At 48.4% G+C, this 14,833-nt stretch overlaps 1 protein-coding gene across 1 annotated transcript in view; it reads left to right on the forward strand.

Moving 5' to 3' along the window:
* The first annotated feature begins 13,562 nt into the window (after nucleotides 1–13,562).
* PGBD5 (piggyBac transposable element derived 5) overlaps nucleotides 13,563–14,833 on the forward strand; it is an 87,324-nt gene continuing 86,053 nt past the window's right edge. Inside the window, exon 1 of the mRNA XM_065893939.1 lies at nucleotides 13,563–13,887. Coding sequence (XP_065750011.1) covers nucleotides 13,563–13,887 — 325 coding nt within the window. The remainder of the gene's footprint in view (nucleotides 13,888–14,833) is intronic.

The raw sequence follows: 14,833 nt of genomic DNA on the forward strand, positions 1-14,833 counted from the left end.
GGCCCTCAGACAGACGTGAAATTGGCTGGTACCTTGATCTTGGACTTCCCAGCCTCCAGAATTGTGAGAAATGGATGTCTGTTGTTTAACTTACTCAATCTACAGTAATTTTTGTTATAGCAACCTGAGCTAAGATAAAGCTTGTCTCTTATTCCTAAAAATAACACAAATAGTAACCATAATGTTAAAAAGGCACATTGTGGCCAATGACATATAACTAACATCATCCCTCCTCTATGAAGCCAAGAGCTTAATTAGGTTTCAATGGCTGAATAGAGTATGATTAAAAACAGACACCACCGAGATGTCTAAGTGCTTAATTCCTCTTCCTGCTGATTTTCTGCTAGAACAAAAGAAAAGCCCCAAGTCTCTGTTTCCACTGAACAGAGAGTGGCCAAATCCCAAATTAGGAAGCCTCGGGGTCTGTTTTGACAGCAGATGTGTGGAATTACATGGAAGCTCTATTGTTCATTCCAAAGAATGTTTCACTGCAAGGCTGCAAATACATCTCAGTCTATCAACTAAGGGGCACAAAAAATACGATTTTACTTATTTTTAAATGTGTAAATTTCTTTATTGAATCCAGTTTTGCCGGTTGTCATGGGCTCAGTTGTGTCCCCCCAACTTCATACGTTGAAGCCTTAACCCCCAGGAACTCAAAATGTGACGGTAGTTGGAGAGGGCCTTTATAGAGGTGATTAATGTAAACTGGAGTCATTAGGGTGGGCCCTGATCCAATATGATAAGGAGATTTGGACACAGACGATACAGTCCAAAGGACAGCCATTTGATGACACAGGGAGAGGATGGCCATGGACCCACGGAGGAGAGCACCTCAGAAGAAATCAACCCTGCTGACACCTTGATCTTGGACTTCCAGCCTCCAGAGCTGTGAGAAAGTAAATGTCTAAGCCATCCAGTCTGTGGTACTTTGTTATGGCAGCCAGAGCAAACGAATACAGCTGTGTTTCAGAAATGGTCTCTTTCAATTTGAGGAGCCCCCCTTTTTACCCTAAAGTTTGTTTGTTTGTTTTTTGCGGTACATGGGCCTCTCACCACTGTGGCCTCTCCCGTTGCAGAGCACAGGCTCTGGACGCGCAGGCTCAGCGGCCATGGCTCACGGGCCCAGCCGCTCTGCAGCATGGGGGATCTTCCCAGACCGGGGCACGAACCCGCGTCCCCCGCATCGGCAGGCGGACTCTCAACCACTGCGCCACCAGGGAAGCCCTACCCTAAAGTTTTGCTTCAGTTTGGGGGAGCTTGTGTTATGCTGCTGTGTCAGGGCAGGAGGTTCATGACATTTACCCCACTGGGTCTTCCAGACACTGCACAGGTGTTCCCAGGGCTCGCTACATAATTTGCAGGCCCAGTGCAACATGAAAATGTTGGGGTCTTTGCTCAAAAGCTTGAACAAAGCATTGTTAAAGGTAGTAAAACAGAAGGCTCCTGTCCTCCATGGTCTCTCCTTGTTGTGGATGCTATTTAATGTCGATATAAGTAAATAATTATTCGCACGAATTTTACCATTCATCTTTATATTGGACAATGCCAGTTGTGAATAATTTGTACGGGGACTCACAGTTCCTATTTCACAGCTGGTAGGCGCACAAGTATCTTGTTCTCGCCAGAACAGTGGAAATCCTGCACAAGCCTAGCTCATTCCACTTGACACACACATCTGTTACCAACCCTCCTTCCCATCGTCGTACTGACCAGCTGAACAGTTCAGAAACAGGAGGCTGCTTTTCTGTCCCTTTCCTTCTATGTCACTATTTTCAGCTTTAGTGGTCGGTTAACAGAGAAATAACGTGAGTGAGAAAGGTGCTTGGTTGTTCGCAAAAGGCTGTTGCCTTCTTTCTGTGTTTAAAGCAAGCTCTGGTTTGCAGGGAAAGGGTGCGTGGTCACCGACGTGAGTGCTTACCCTGTACTCACTCTGAGCGTCAATGAGCATAGCATGTCCACTTCAATGCTGTGCTCACAGGCAGGGCGACCGCTCTATGCTAATGAGAAGGTAAGAAACCATGGACATGCACATAGGCCGTCTCCTCTGCTCACATATGTGCTCCGTTGTCCCATCCACTTCACTCACAAAACACAAGTTCAAAACTAAAATTACTGGGCTTCCCTGGTGGCGCAGTTTGAGAGTCCGCCTGCCGATGCAGGGGACGCGGGTTCGTGCCCCGGTCTGGAAAGATCCCACATGCCGTGAAGCAGCTGGGCCCGTGAGCCACGGCCGCTGAGGCTGTGCGTCCAGAGCCTGTGCTCCGCAACGGGAAAGGCCACAGCAGTGAGAGGCCCTCGTACTGCAAATAAATAAATAAAATAAAATAAAATAAAATAAAATTACTAAGAACTTCAAGGGACAGCTGAGCATTAAATCTAGTGTGGTGCCCTTCCGAGGGTGGGGCCTATCTGGGGGCAGGCCCTTCTGGGGCTGGAGCCTTTTGGAGGTGGGCCCTTCTGGGGGTGGGGGGTTCTGGGAGGGGGGCCTTTTGGAGGCGGGGCCCTGTGCAACTCCAAGTGTTGCCCACCGTGAAGTCCACCCTGCCTCTCTCTCCATTGCCCTTCCCCAAGGACCTTCAGGCTTTGGACACTGGAGTTGAAACTAAAGAAATATGTCCAATGCTTTACTGCTGTGGTGGGTTGGTGTTTTTTCAGGACTGATTGACTCTCTTTACTCAGTATTTTCGGTCCCCTCCCAATCCCCAGGCTTTCCCCTATAACGTGGTGCAAGGCTGGCCTTTCTGTTGGGTCGGACCATTTGGTGAATCACCGCAAAAACCTGCCCTTCTTCCACTGCCCGGGAGGGTAGTTCTGCAGCTCAAGCTAAATATAAATACACGTATTAAATGTATTTATGTGTTAATTTACATATACACACATTTCTATATCTACACATATAAAATTCAATATGATTTGCACACTATTTGGGTAAGACGGAATGCACAGCATTCGAGAGACTTTCCTCAATTCCATGATAACAATTCAACATTGTCTTAATTAGTCCTCACACATTCCCCACCTTTCAGGTGTTACAGTCAAGGTTCGGTGCAGTACAACACTCGCCTAACGTTATTCGCTCCGTATGTGGCCTCTTGCCTCAGCCTAGAAGCCCAAGTGGGTGCTTCGGCCAAGTCTCTGGCCAGGGAGACAAAGCCAGAAGATGAAGGGAGGAGAAGTCTCGATCGGTATCTCTTCTTGGGTCAAACAAAGGGCCCTTAGCAAGAGCCCTGTTGGCCCTGGCTGGGCAGGAGACTGAGAGCAGAGGTCTCAGCCGCAGAGGGTGCGGGCATTCCTGGGAAATGCTCAGGTCAGCAGGGAGCACGGGCTTCTCCTTCCTGCCAGTGTCCCAGGCGCCCTCCCACCTGATAACGTCCCTTGTCACATGTCTGCCCACCTGTCACTGTTCCCCTTATAACAGCATGTTCAGGAAAGGGCCCGAGAAATACATTCAAACTGCAGAATCACAGCATATGGGGTAACACGTTGACCCACCCTGACAGCTTTTGATTATTATGAGGGGCCCCGTGATCTTGGGGCAAACTGATATATTTCAAGAATCAGCAAAATGACGCCAAGGGTAACATAAGGGCTAGTGATCGTTACTGGTCCGGAAATACCTCCGGGAGCCCTTCTGAACATCCTCCCCTGCCCCGCGCCCCCCGTCATTCCTCCTTGTCACCAAGCGAATGCTATTTAGGTTTTCTGAAAGAAATATGGACGACATAGTACACTGTGTGCGACCCCTGAAGCGTAATTCATCTCTGAACAACAATTAATACTGATGGTTTGAAGGATGGATACTTTCCTGGGCAGAGGAAGGAGCAGAACATACGAGGCAGCCCTTCCACCCTGCATATAAATAATCAAAGCCAGCAGTCGCCCCTCATGCACGGCCACTGTGGTTTAGGTACTGCAGCTTGTCTCCAGACGGAAGTGGGGTTGGAGCAGGTTACAGTCAAACAGAATTCAGGCTGGAATTGGACGGTCTGAGTTCTAATTCTGACTCCCTCATAGATTACTCGTATGGCCGTGGAAAATCACCTCTCTAAGATCAGTTTTGTCATCCATAGTTACAATATTTTCACAAGAAATTTTAAGATCTACCCTCTTGGCAACTTTCAAATATACAATATAGTGTTATTAAATATGGTCACCAGACTGCACATCACATCCCCAGAACTTATTTATTTTATAACTGGAAGTTTGTACCTTTTGACCACCTTCCTCCTTCACCTGTTTCATCCACCGCCACCCCCCTGCCTCTGTTCTCTGTATCTGTGAATTCAGTTGTTGCTGTTTGGGGTTTTTTTTGTTTGTTTTTCTGTTGTTGGTGGTGGCGGTTTTTAGGATTCCACATATAAGTGAGATCACGGGGTATTTGTCTGACTTATTTCAGTTCGCATGGTGCCTTCGGGATCCATCCATGTTGTTGAAAATGGCAAGATTTCCCTCTTTTTATGGTTGAATAATAGTCCATTGTATGTATTCAATATGTCTTTTCTGATACAACAAAAGTCATTTTGTTTGTGACTCAAAGAAACACTCTCTATGTTGATATTTTATAAGGAAAAGAGAAACAATATGCTACTTTATTTTCTTTTTCCTTTTTTGATGTACCGAATTCACATTTACAATCAGTATGTGAAACCCATTACATACATGCACTTCTCGGTATTAACACTAGAGTCTGGTCTATTGTCTTTTTTTGTTTTTCTTTGTCTTTTTTGGCTGCACTGAAGGCACGTGGGACGTGCCCCCTGCAGTGGGAGTGCGGAGTCTTAATCACCGGACCACTAGGGAAGTCTCCTGGTCTATCGTCTTTATTGAACGGCGTTGGGTGTTTCCAGCTTGCGACCATTATGAATAATGCACTATGAACCTCTCGATGTAGATTCCTTTTTCTTTCTTCTGAGTTAATTCTTTGAGCCACTTGCTCCAAAGTCAGGTGACCTGATTGAAGAACGGGAACAGTTGATACACCTCTTTTTCTATTGCTCTGTGTCTTACCGCTCTCCTAAAAATCTGAGTCAAATTGCAAGAGCACATCTGTTTCTCGCAACTCTGCCAATAATTTATGTTCTCGTTTTTTGTTTTTTTTTTTTGCGGTATGCGGGCCTCTCACTGCAGTGGCCTCTCCCGTTGCGGAGCACAGTCTCTGGGCGCGCAGGCTCAGCGGCCATGGCTCACGGGCCCAGCCACTCCGCGGCGTGTGGGATCTTCCCGGACTGGGGCACGAACCCGTGTCCCCTACCTCGGCAGGCGGACTCTCAACCACTGCGCCACCAGGGAAGCCCTATGTTCTCGTTTTTATGTAAATATTAATGTAAGCTTATTGTCATTTTAGGATGTTCTCTGCATTTTTAAGTCCTGCAAAAGTTATAAAATGTGCTACTTTAAATATAGCTGAACGTCTAAAGAATGTCTTATTTTGCGCTCATAAACTGGAATTGTACATATAAGTGTAATAATTAAAGGGTTAACCATGATTTTGTTAACAAAAAATGAGAATAATGAGAATACTGACCTCACAGGGTTTGTCCTGAGGATGAAATTAGATACTCCAGGTAAACCACTTAGCACATTTCCTGGCATTCAGAAGGCACACGTGACAGTTGATTATCATTTTTATGGACCTCTGTTTTTATCTTTCTAAAAGAGTCAAAAGGTATCTCGGAAAAATATCAACTGCTTCGGATGTTATGGGAAAGTGATATCTGTGTTGACCTAATTAGAACGAAGTGGAAAATCCTTTTTGTTTAAACCTTGTTGAAAATCTTCTAAATTCTGTTAGCTCTTCTGCTTTAGCAATTAGAAGAAACGTTAAAGTTTTTCTGATAATTGAGTTGCTTATTGTGACCAAAGGCATTATTAATCCGGACATGAATGCTTACAAAAGATTAGTGCAGATGAAGATAGAGAAGTGATGGGAGGTTGCAGTAAATTCGATGGAAGCCCTGACATGAGTGTTTCTTCTCTTCCTCCTGCGATTAGAACGCAGCTTACATCCTACTTAGGTGACGGTTCAGGTCCGCTACGTGCTTTTGGAGGCGCTTGGCCTTTCACAGACACCCTCGTAAGAATCATCTTCTGGTCCCTCTCACTGTAAGAAGCCTGAGGGACAGAGATGCTTTAACAACGAGTTTACAACGCCATATCAGTTCAGTAATCCAGACGGCATCTGACCCTGCAACGCCAGTTTACACTTTGAGTTATGTCAGCATCCCCTATAGGTTTGTGAATTTAGGAACGTGGAGAAGGTCCCCTCTCTTCCAGGAAGCATCTCTCCCCGTTTCTTAGCATATCTGAGTTTCTACTTCTAAGTGCTTCACTATCTTGTGTTAAACACTAACCTCTCACTGCAGTTTCTCCTTTAAAAGCAAATGAGTTTTAGGGATGGTGTTCATATCAGATCTCTTTCTTTGGTCAGAGAACAAGTTGCTGGTGGTGGTGGGGGGTGGGTGTGCTAAAAAACGGAAAAATGTCTCCAGAGGAGAAGGGAAAGGAACTAGACAAAAGTACGAAATTGTGGGAAGGGCTTTGGATTCAGCCCTGACTCCATAACTATACCATTTTCTAAGAATGTGTAAAGCTAACTTCCAATTTGTATTTTATTTTTCTTGTCTCTCAATGTCTCATATGTTCACTTGTGGAAAAAAATTTATTTCAAACCCTGGGAATAAAAGGTAGGTGGAAACACTGATCAGAGTTGTTTGTGATGCTTTGCAGGGGTCTAGCTGCCTTAAATTATTTTGTGGAAATATTAATGATCTAAACCACTCAGAAGAGAAAAAAATTCCTGTGATTAAAAAGCCATTTACCCAACTCCTTTTTAATGTCCCTTAATCTTTCCCCAAATTCTCACTTGATAGATTCCAGGTCTGTCATTAAAGTCACTTTCTTGTGCTGTCACCCTCCATCACACACACCTGGCAAAATCCCACCTGGGTAAAACCCAGCAGTCTGTCAACCCTGTGTCTCTTCCTGGCAGCTGAACGTAGTTGGAGAAAAATACAACCATGCTGGCAGGTTTCACAGTAAATTCTTGACCACAAATCCAACTGTATATCTCTAGTCGACTGAGTCCCTGCGCCCCTAGAGAACTATTTCACACCTTCTTTCCTCAAACCCCCAACTGTGGGATCCTCAACTCTGGCCACACCTTTGAATCACCTGGAAGCCTGTAAAAAGCAGCAGTGCCCAGGCCCCAACTCCAGAAAGTCTGATTTAATTGTGTAGATAGAACAGGGGGCCTTGCTATGAATTTGCTTTTTTTTTTTTTGCGGTATGTGGTCTCTCACTGCTGTGGCCTCTCCCGTTGCGGAGCACAGGCTCCGGACGCGCAGGCTCAGCGGCCATGACTCACGGGCCCATCCGCTCCGCGGCACGTGGGATCCTCCCGGACCGGGGCACGAACCCATGTCCCCTGCATCGGCAGGTGGACTCTCAACCACTGCGCCACCAGGGAAGCCCTATGAATGTGCTTTTAAAATTCTCCAGGTGACTCTTGTGTACAGCCTAGATTGAGGACCAACCCGTTCCTCAGACATAGCTGATCACCCTTCTGATGACTGCACTGAGAAAATCCAATCAGTAAGGAAAAAACACCCACAGACTCTCACCAAATCTACCTGCACGGGGCCTTCACTCACTTCTGAGAGAAGACCAACCCCTCTGCTTCTGCATTCCAGCCCATCACCATTCGAGCAACCAAGGGCTTCGTTTAGTCACTGCTCCCTCTCTCTCCAGCATCTCCCTTGTATCCTTTCTACTGAATCGTGTCCACAACTGTTCAAACTTCTCTTGATTTTAAGAAATCTCTTCTCCAATCCCAAACCCACCTTTGCCACCTCCCTTTTCTCTCCTCTCTTTGCAGCAAAATTCCTCAAACTTTGTCTTTACTCAATACCCAAATTTCTTCTCTCATTTTCTGAAATCCGCTCCAATCACAGTTTCATCCCCTCGTTGTCAAACCCAGTGATTAATTCTCAGCCCTCATCTTACTAGATCTCTCAGCAGCATTTGACAGTTACAGCTTCCTCAGAATACACGCTTAGCCTCTAAAACTTTGCTTTGTCTCAGGTTTCTGAATTCTCAGTCTCCTTTGGTGGTTTCTTCTCATTTCCCTCATGTCTAAATATGAGTGTGTGGGAGACTGGGATTGACACATATACACTATTGATACTATGTATAAAATAGATAACTAATGAGAACATACTGTATACCACAGGGAGCTCTACTTGATGCACTTGTGGTGACCTGAATGGGAAGGAAGTCCAAAAGGGAGGGGATAAATGTATGTGTATGTCTGATTCATTTTGCTGTACAGTAGAAACTAACACAGCATTGTAAAGCAGCTATCCCCCAATAAAAATTAATTTAAAAAATAATAAAATTTTTAAAATGCAAAGCTTAAATAAATCAATAAATATGAGTGTGCCCCGCAGACTTCCTAATCCTTGGGTGGTCTTGTCCACTATCTACCACCGACCTACTGATGACGCCCACGTTTCTAGCTCCAGTCCAGGCCGGAGCCTTGAATTCCAGGTTCCTCTCTTCAACTGCCTGCTTTCCAGATCCACTTAGATGTGTTAAATCCAACACGTTCAAAACCAGGTTCTTATTCTTTCCCTACAATCCTGCCGCGCTTGCAGTAGCTCATGTAAAAGACTATGGAATCATTCTCGACTCATCTCTTTCACTGTCCGCTTTTAACTCTTCCGTAAAAGCTGTGGGTTCTACCTCCAAAATATATTCTCAGTCTGAGCAGTTCTCATCACCTCCATCACTACCACTCTGTTCCACTCTGTACCACTCTGACCCTTTTTATACGTCTTGGACTATTGCAGTGGTATCCTAACTGGTCTTCCGGATTCCATCTTTGCTCTGTTCCTGTTTATCTTCCACTCAGCAGCTAGAGCGATCCATTTAAAATACAAGTCAGATCTTGTTACTTCTCTGCTTTCAGCTCGCCAGTGGCTCCCCATTTCACTCAAAATCCAGTCTTACAAGATTTAACAGCCGACTTCCTCTGCAGTTTCATCTCCTCCACTTCCCTCAGCGCTCTCTGCCTCAGCTGCATCAGCCTCCTTAGTGCTCACTGAATACAGCTAGTGTGCGCCCACCTCGGGGACTTTGCACTTGTGTCCTCTTCCTGAATGCACTAGACTTGCTCTCTCAAGGATATGCCCCAGTGTCTTCTACCAGAGCAATGTCTGCCACCACACATACACACACACACACACCATTGTCACCACCACCACAATCACCATGATCTCTGTCCCTCTACTTTTTACCCCTTATCAACAACTGATGTATTACATATTTATTTGTTTCTCTTCTTCCCCTCTACTTGAATGTAAGTGCTATAAAAACAGATTTTTTTTTTCTGATTTATTCTCAGTGCTTAGAAGGGGGCTTGGTCCATAGTAGGTACTCAGTACATTTTTGATGAATTAGTGAATGAATCAATCAATCAGTCAATCAAGCAAGCAAGTAATGGAAATGTCAGGGCATCTCAATCCCAGAAAGGGATTTTTTTCCCCATAGTTTCCTATCGTGTTACCCTGTATCATTCTTTCTCTGCCTCTTTGGGTTGACTCCTAGATAAATTCTTCATATAAAATCATTTCAAGCAAGGTTAATCCTTAGGTCCCTATGTCAGATATGACCCCAAAAGTCACACCTTGCCACGTACACTTGCCTTCAACCTCCTCCCCCCACATACTGGCCATGGTTCAGCAGCTGTGGCTCTTCCTTCCTGTCGGTTCCAGGAGCTCCTTTTCAGCTCTAGCTCCCTCCTTTTGGGTGATGAATTCAATGTGGGGAGAGGCGGCAGCTGCCCCGACTCCATCTCTGCCTTCTCTGCCCACCGTGACCCAGCAACACACAGACTGCCCAAGCCTGACTTGGCCTGTGAAGTCTGGGACTGGCCAGGCCAGTCTCTGGTGCGTTTCCATTCCCTGCAGCAGCTTGGCCATTTGCAAAATAAAAATTGTAAAAGTACCGACAGGAAGAAATATACACCATATTTTATTATTCTAAGATACCCACTTTCTCTCTCTCTCTCTCTCTCTCTCTCTCGCACATTTCACATCTCAAACATCAGGAATCGTCTTGTAGTTGGTGGTGGGCAAGTGGGAATTCCTACGTAGCCTGAGCCTGTGTCAGCAAGATTACGATTCCAGGGCACGCCTGGCTGTCTATTCCCCTCGGTACTTTAGGCTGAGGACCTTTTGATGACCAATTAAAGAAGGAAAATAAAGCTGGTTATTGTATGAAAACCTTGGATAAGACAAACAAACAGATACCAGCATTAAGCCATGCAGAACAGAGGGCAGCAACTTGGATGACCTCAAGGCACTTCTATAAGAAGTGTGGTGTGACAGAGGCTCTGGGTGGCTCAGAGGAACATACCCATGGGGAAAACCTGGGCATTGAAAACTCTCAGTGGGAAAGTAAATAAGACTAGTGAGATGAAGTTTTAGGAAAATGCTAACCAATTATTTTAACGTATTTTTATGTGCTCATTAGAGCGCTACATTATAAAAATCTGTATCTGTATTTAGATTTGATACTATAAATAATTATCAAAGAGGTGTTTTTGATATGTTTAAATTTAAATTATTAGGGAAAAAAAACACTGTATCATAGTTTAAATGGTAGCATTTTTTCTGTCGTGGTGATACATACAACAAAAGTGTACTATACCATGAAAGGAGGCCTAGACTCAATGAAATACAGCTACTAGCCCCAGGTACATAAAAGTACGAACCCCTGGTTTAACAAAACCTAAGCAATCTCCTACACAAATGAACTGCTTTTGCTACCTGGAGCTCTTTGAGAAGACTATAAACCAAAAGCTCAATATTAACCTACAATTATTAATTATATTACAAAGTTATATTATTTGGAAGATGTTTTCAAATGACTCAAAATTAAAAGACCTTAGTGTCACATTGGTTCTGTAATTATCCTCACAAATATGTTACTTATAAAAGTTAATGATGTAGAATCATCATGGTAGCTTCAAGTAGGAAGTTGCCAGGCAGATGGGAAAGTTTTCTTGCCTTTTGTTTTCCAATTGTTTTCTTCCTTTCCTCTCTTCCCTCCACAATGAGAAGCAGCCACTGTCTTTAAAGGTTGGAATATTTTTACTTTTCTAGGTTTTTACTTTACTGGGTTAAACAAAGTAACATGCTAAACATTGATTCTAAACAGGACTAGTCATCTAATTTTTATTTGACAAGCTTTGGGGTAACAATTTGATTTGGAAATTTGGTCTTTTGTGACCAAATAATCCTCTTCCCACTGTTACATGCTGTGTGAGCTACAAGCACTTTGAGGTCAGGAATGCACAAAGGCCCGGCATTTCCTTGGGATTAGTACCATACAAATGCAAATTAAGGACAGTGGAAGGCGGTGTACATCCCTGTGACTCTCACTGCTCTGTTCTGTGCTTCCTAGGGGTAGCAAAGCAATCCATTGTTTTAAAAACACACAATTAATTGCCTTAGCTGCTGACTCTTTCATTGGCTACCTGAAGAAGAGAAGGAAGAATTCTTTCCCATAGAATCCACCCCTCTGGATCCTATTCAATTATTTTTAATAGAGAACATGAAATCTCACAGGAGTCTTACACAATTTCTAATTGCAGGATTTGTACTCGAAGTATGGAGTCTTATTTTGCTCCTTGCATCTTCAGTCTACGCTTCACATGACCCTCTGTGGTAAGCCTGAGGACCTGTACATACCCTCTTCAAACTCTTTGGCTGGTTGGCACAGTATATAGATATGTTGGAAATCAGTTCTTTTCTGTGGCATAATTCTTCCAAGGGAGTTGAAATGCTTTGCAAACACTTCTCATTTGTCAGTCAATCCATAAAGCAAGCCATGTTATGCGAATCCCTTCCTTCTTATATGTTGTCTTGCGGTGATTTTCATGAAGTTCTGCCTGTACAGTGGCTCTGGTTTGGGGGGAGGAAACATGGGGGCTGGGAAGAGAGGTCAGGAACAGAAATTGCCTGCCTGACAGAACTGACCTCAGTTGATGGCAGAATGGTCCCCACATCTTTATCCTTTATGCCTGCTTAGAAATAGCAACATGCCTTTCCATTTTGTGTAATTATTTAGCTAATACCCGGTAGGATTTGTAAGCCCTCACATTGCTGTGGATTTATTTTATTTCAGAGTGATAGTGACTTTATGACCCAATTAACACCAGTGTGACTTATTGCACTATTTGTGGGAGGGAGAGGGGGCGCAAGAAGACAAGACAGACGGATCCTATGTACCACCATCAACAGGATGACCGCCACACACTCCTGTCCATGGAAGAGGGGCAGTCGGAACCTTTCTGTTCTATTTATCAGAGCCCTGAAGCCCGGGTGATTGTGCTATATTTTAACAGACGAGTGTGTCAAATGTCTGAGGGAAGGAGATACTGAAATAGCGGTGTTAGAGTAATCAATATTTTGGTGGTAGTGAATATGTTGAATTTAAAAGACGTCAAACGTCAAAGACGATGACGAATGACTATCTACCTAACTGCAGATGCCGCCACCCTCAAATTACAGGGGTACGAAGGGAGACTGACCCCAGAAATGGACCGGTGGGGCCGGCTCCTAATCGCAGCAAGGTTCCCGGAAGCCGGACAGCCCTTGTATTTATAGGAGCAAGCGGCGCAGCCCGCCGTGACCCACGGGCAGCAGCAGCGCAGAAGCAGCCGGGGAATTGTGACCCTCCGCCTACCTGGAGCGTTTCCGCAGCGCCTGATTCAGAACCACCGGGGCGGACAGCTCCCCGGCGCCCGGTGCAGGGCGCCTACTGCGGAAGGGAACGTGAGCGCGGAGGGTCCGCGCACCCTCAGCGGGCTCGGGCGCCGGAAGAGCACACTGCGTCCTCCTGAGGGAGACCCACTTGGTTCGTCCCTTTTCCCCCAGGGGCAGCGAAGGGCCTGCGGTGGCCGTCCCGGGCGGCGCGTCCCGACAGGCGAGGGGACTGGCCGGAGCCGCCGCCCGCCTCCTGCCCGCCCCCTGCCCGCCTCCCCGGCCCCTCGCCTCGCCCGCTCGCCTCGCCCCGCCCCGGTGGGGCGGACGGGGGGGCGTTCCCGGCGCAGGGCCCGCCCAGCCCCTCTCGCCCGGCCCGGGTCTGGCTCCCCATTGGCCGGCAGGCTGGAGGCGCGAGGAGGCGGGGCCCGCCTCTGGCGGCTCGCGCCCGGGAAGGTTGGCCGGGGAGCGCGGGTAGCCGCCGCGGGGAGGGCGCGCGGCGAAGCGGTGGGCGCAGAGGAGACGCAGCGGCGACGGGAGCGGCGGCGCCTGGTCCGGGCCGCAACCCCTGCCTCCTGCCGCGGCCCGCAGCCCGCGGCGCCCGAGCTCCGAGGCGCTTCCCCGGGCGCTGGGCCCGAGGCGGCCAAGACGGCGGGCCGGCCGGGCGCGGGGCGGCGGGCGCTGTGCTGCGGGCTGCGCTGGTGGGGAACGGCGGGCCGCGGCGCGGGCCCGGGGCCCGGCGCGTGCGGCTGGGAGGCGCTGTGGGGGGCCGGCGCGCGGGCGGCGGCCGGGGCCATGGCCGAGGGCGGCGGGGGCGCGCGGAGGAGGGCGCCGGCGCTGCTCGAGGCGGCCCGCGCGCGCTACGAGAGCCTGCACATCTCGGACGACGTGTTCGGCGAGTCGGGCCCGGACAGCAGCGGGAACCCCTTCTACAGCACGTCGGCCGCCTCGCGCTCCTCCTCGGCCGGATCCTCGGACGACGAAGCCGAGCGCCCCGGCCCCGCGCGGGGCCCCGGCGCCCCCGCCGCCGCCGCGCAGGAGTCGGAGGAGGACGAGGCTGGCGCGGGCTGGAGCGCCACGCTGCGGGACCGCCCGGCCCCGCGCTTCGAGGGCACCGGCGGTAAGGCGCGGCCCGGGGGCGGGGGCGCGAGAATTCCCGACGCTCCACGGGTCGGCTTGCGGGTGGCAGCTGTGCGTTTCAGGAAACACACGAGGCTGCGGCAGCGTGCTGGGGCTCCGCCGAGTTCCTCGTGGGTGGACAGGATGAGGCGAGGCCGCGGCAGCACGGGGGAGTGTGTACCCTCACGTGCTGGGAGTGTCCCCGCGTCCCGCACCAGAAGCCACTCGCCCCTGGGGGTTGGGTCAGAGTTAGGTTCTCCTAGTTGAGGGGATCCTGAAAACCTGGCGTGTCTTGGGGCGGGGAGTCATTTTGCGTTGCTGGCCCCAGAGCAAGCCTTACCCGGGCGCCACGGGTGGGGCAGGTAGCGGTTGGAGCGAGGCCCTGGGAGGGCTGAAAGGCCTCCCGTGGCGTCTTTACTGGGCTTTAGTTTTCTGCAGTTAATCTGAGAAACTTTCCGTGTCCGTGCCGTTGAGAATCTCTTGCAAAAAACAGGAAAGAGTGAAAGGACCAGTTGGGCAGCATTAAGGCGTATGCTTTTGCACCGGAAGGCACTTTCACGTGTGTCCTGCTTACTGTTACGGTCATAGACCAGCCCCTGATACCTGGAGAAGGGCTGGCAGCTCTGGCTGCTTGAGGTCCTCTTTGCTGCCTCCTTTCTTGGGAGGTGGTTTTAAAATATCTCCACTTTCCCCGCGGAAGCTCGGTAGCCTCTGCTCTCTCCCGGAGCTGGAGGCCAGCCATTTGCACTTGTCCTCTGATGCTTTTGTTCCTTGCTCTGCGCCGCCTTCCGTGGCAGCCCCTGGTTTCTGCACACTGTTTTCATGGGTGGAATGGCAAGCAGCCGGTGATGCTGACGACCAGGGAGTGGCCGCAGTGGGCATGATGCTGGGTGAGCTGCGGCTTACCCTGTGGCTCTCCCCGTGGCTCTCCCCGATTATTGTTTGAC

Source organism: Phocoena phocoena, chromosome 16 (genome assembly GCF_963924675.1).
Source record: "Phocoena phocoena chromosome 16, mPhoPho1.1, whole genome shotgun sequence".
In the NCBI taxonomy this organism is placed as follows: domain Eukaryota; kingdom Metazoa; phylum Chordata; class Mammalia; order Artiodactyla; family Phocoenidae; genus Phocoena; species Phocoena phocoena.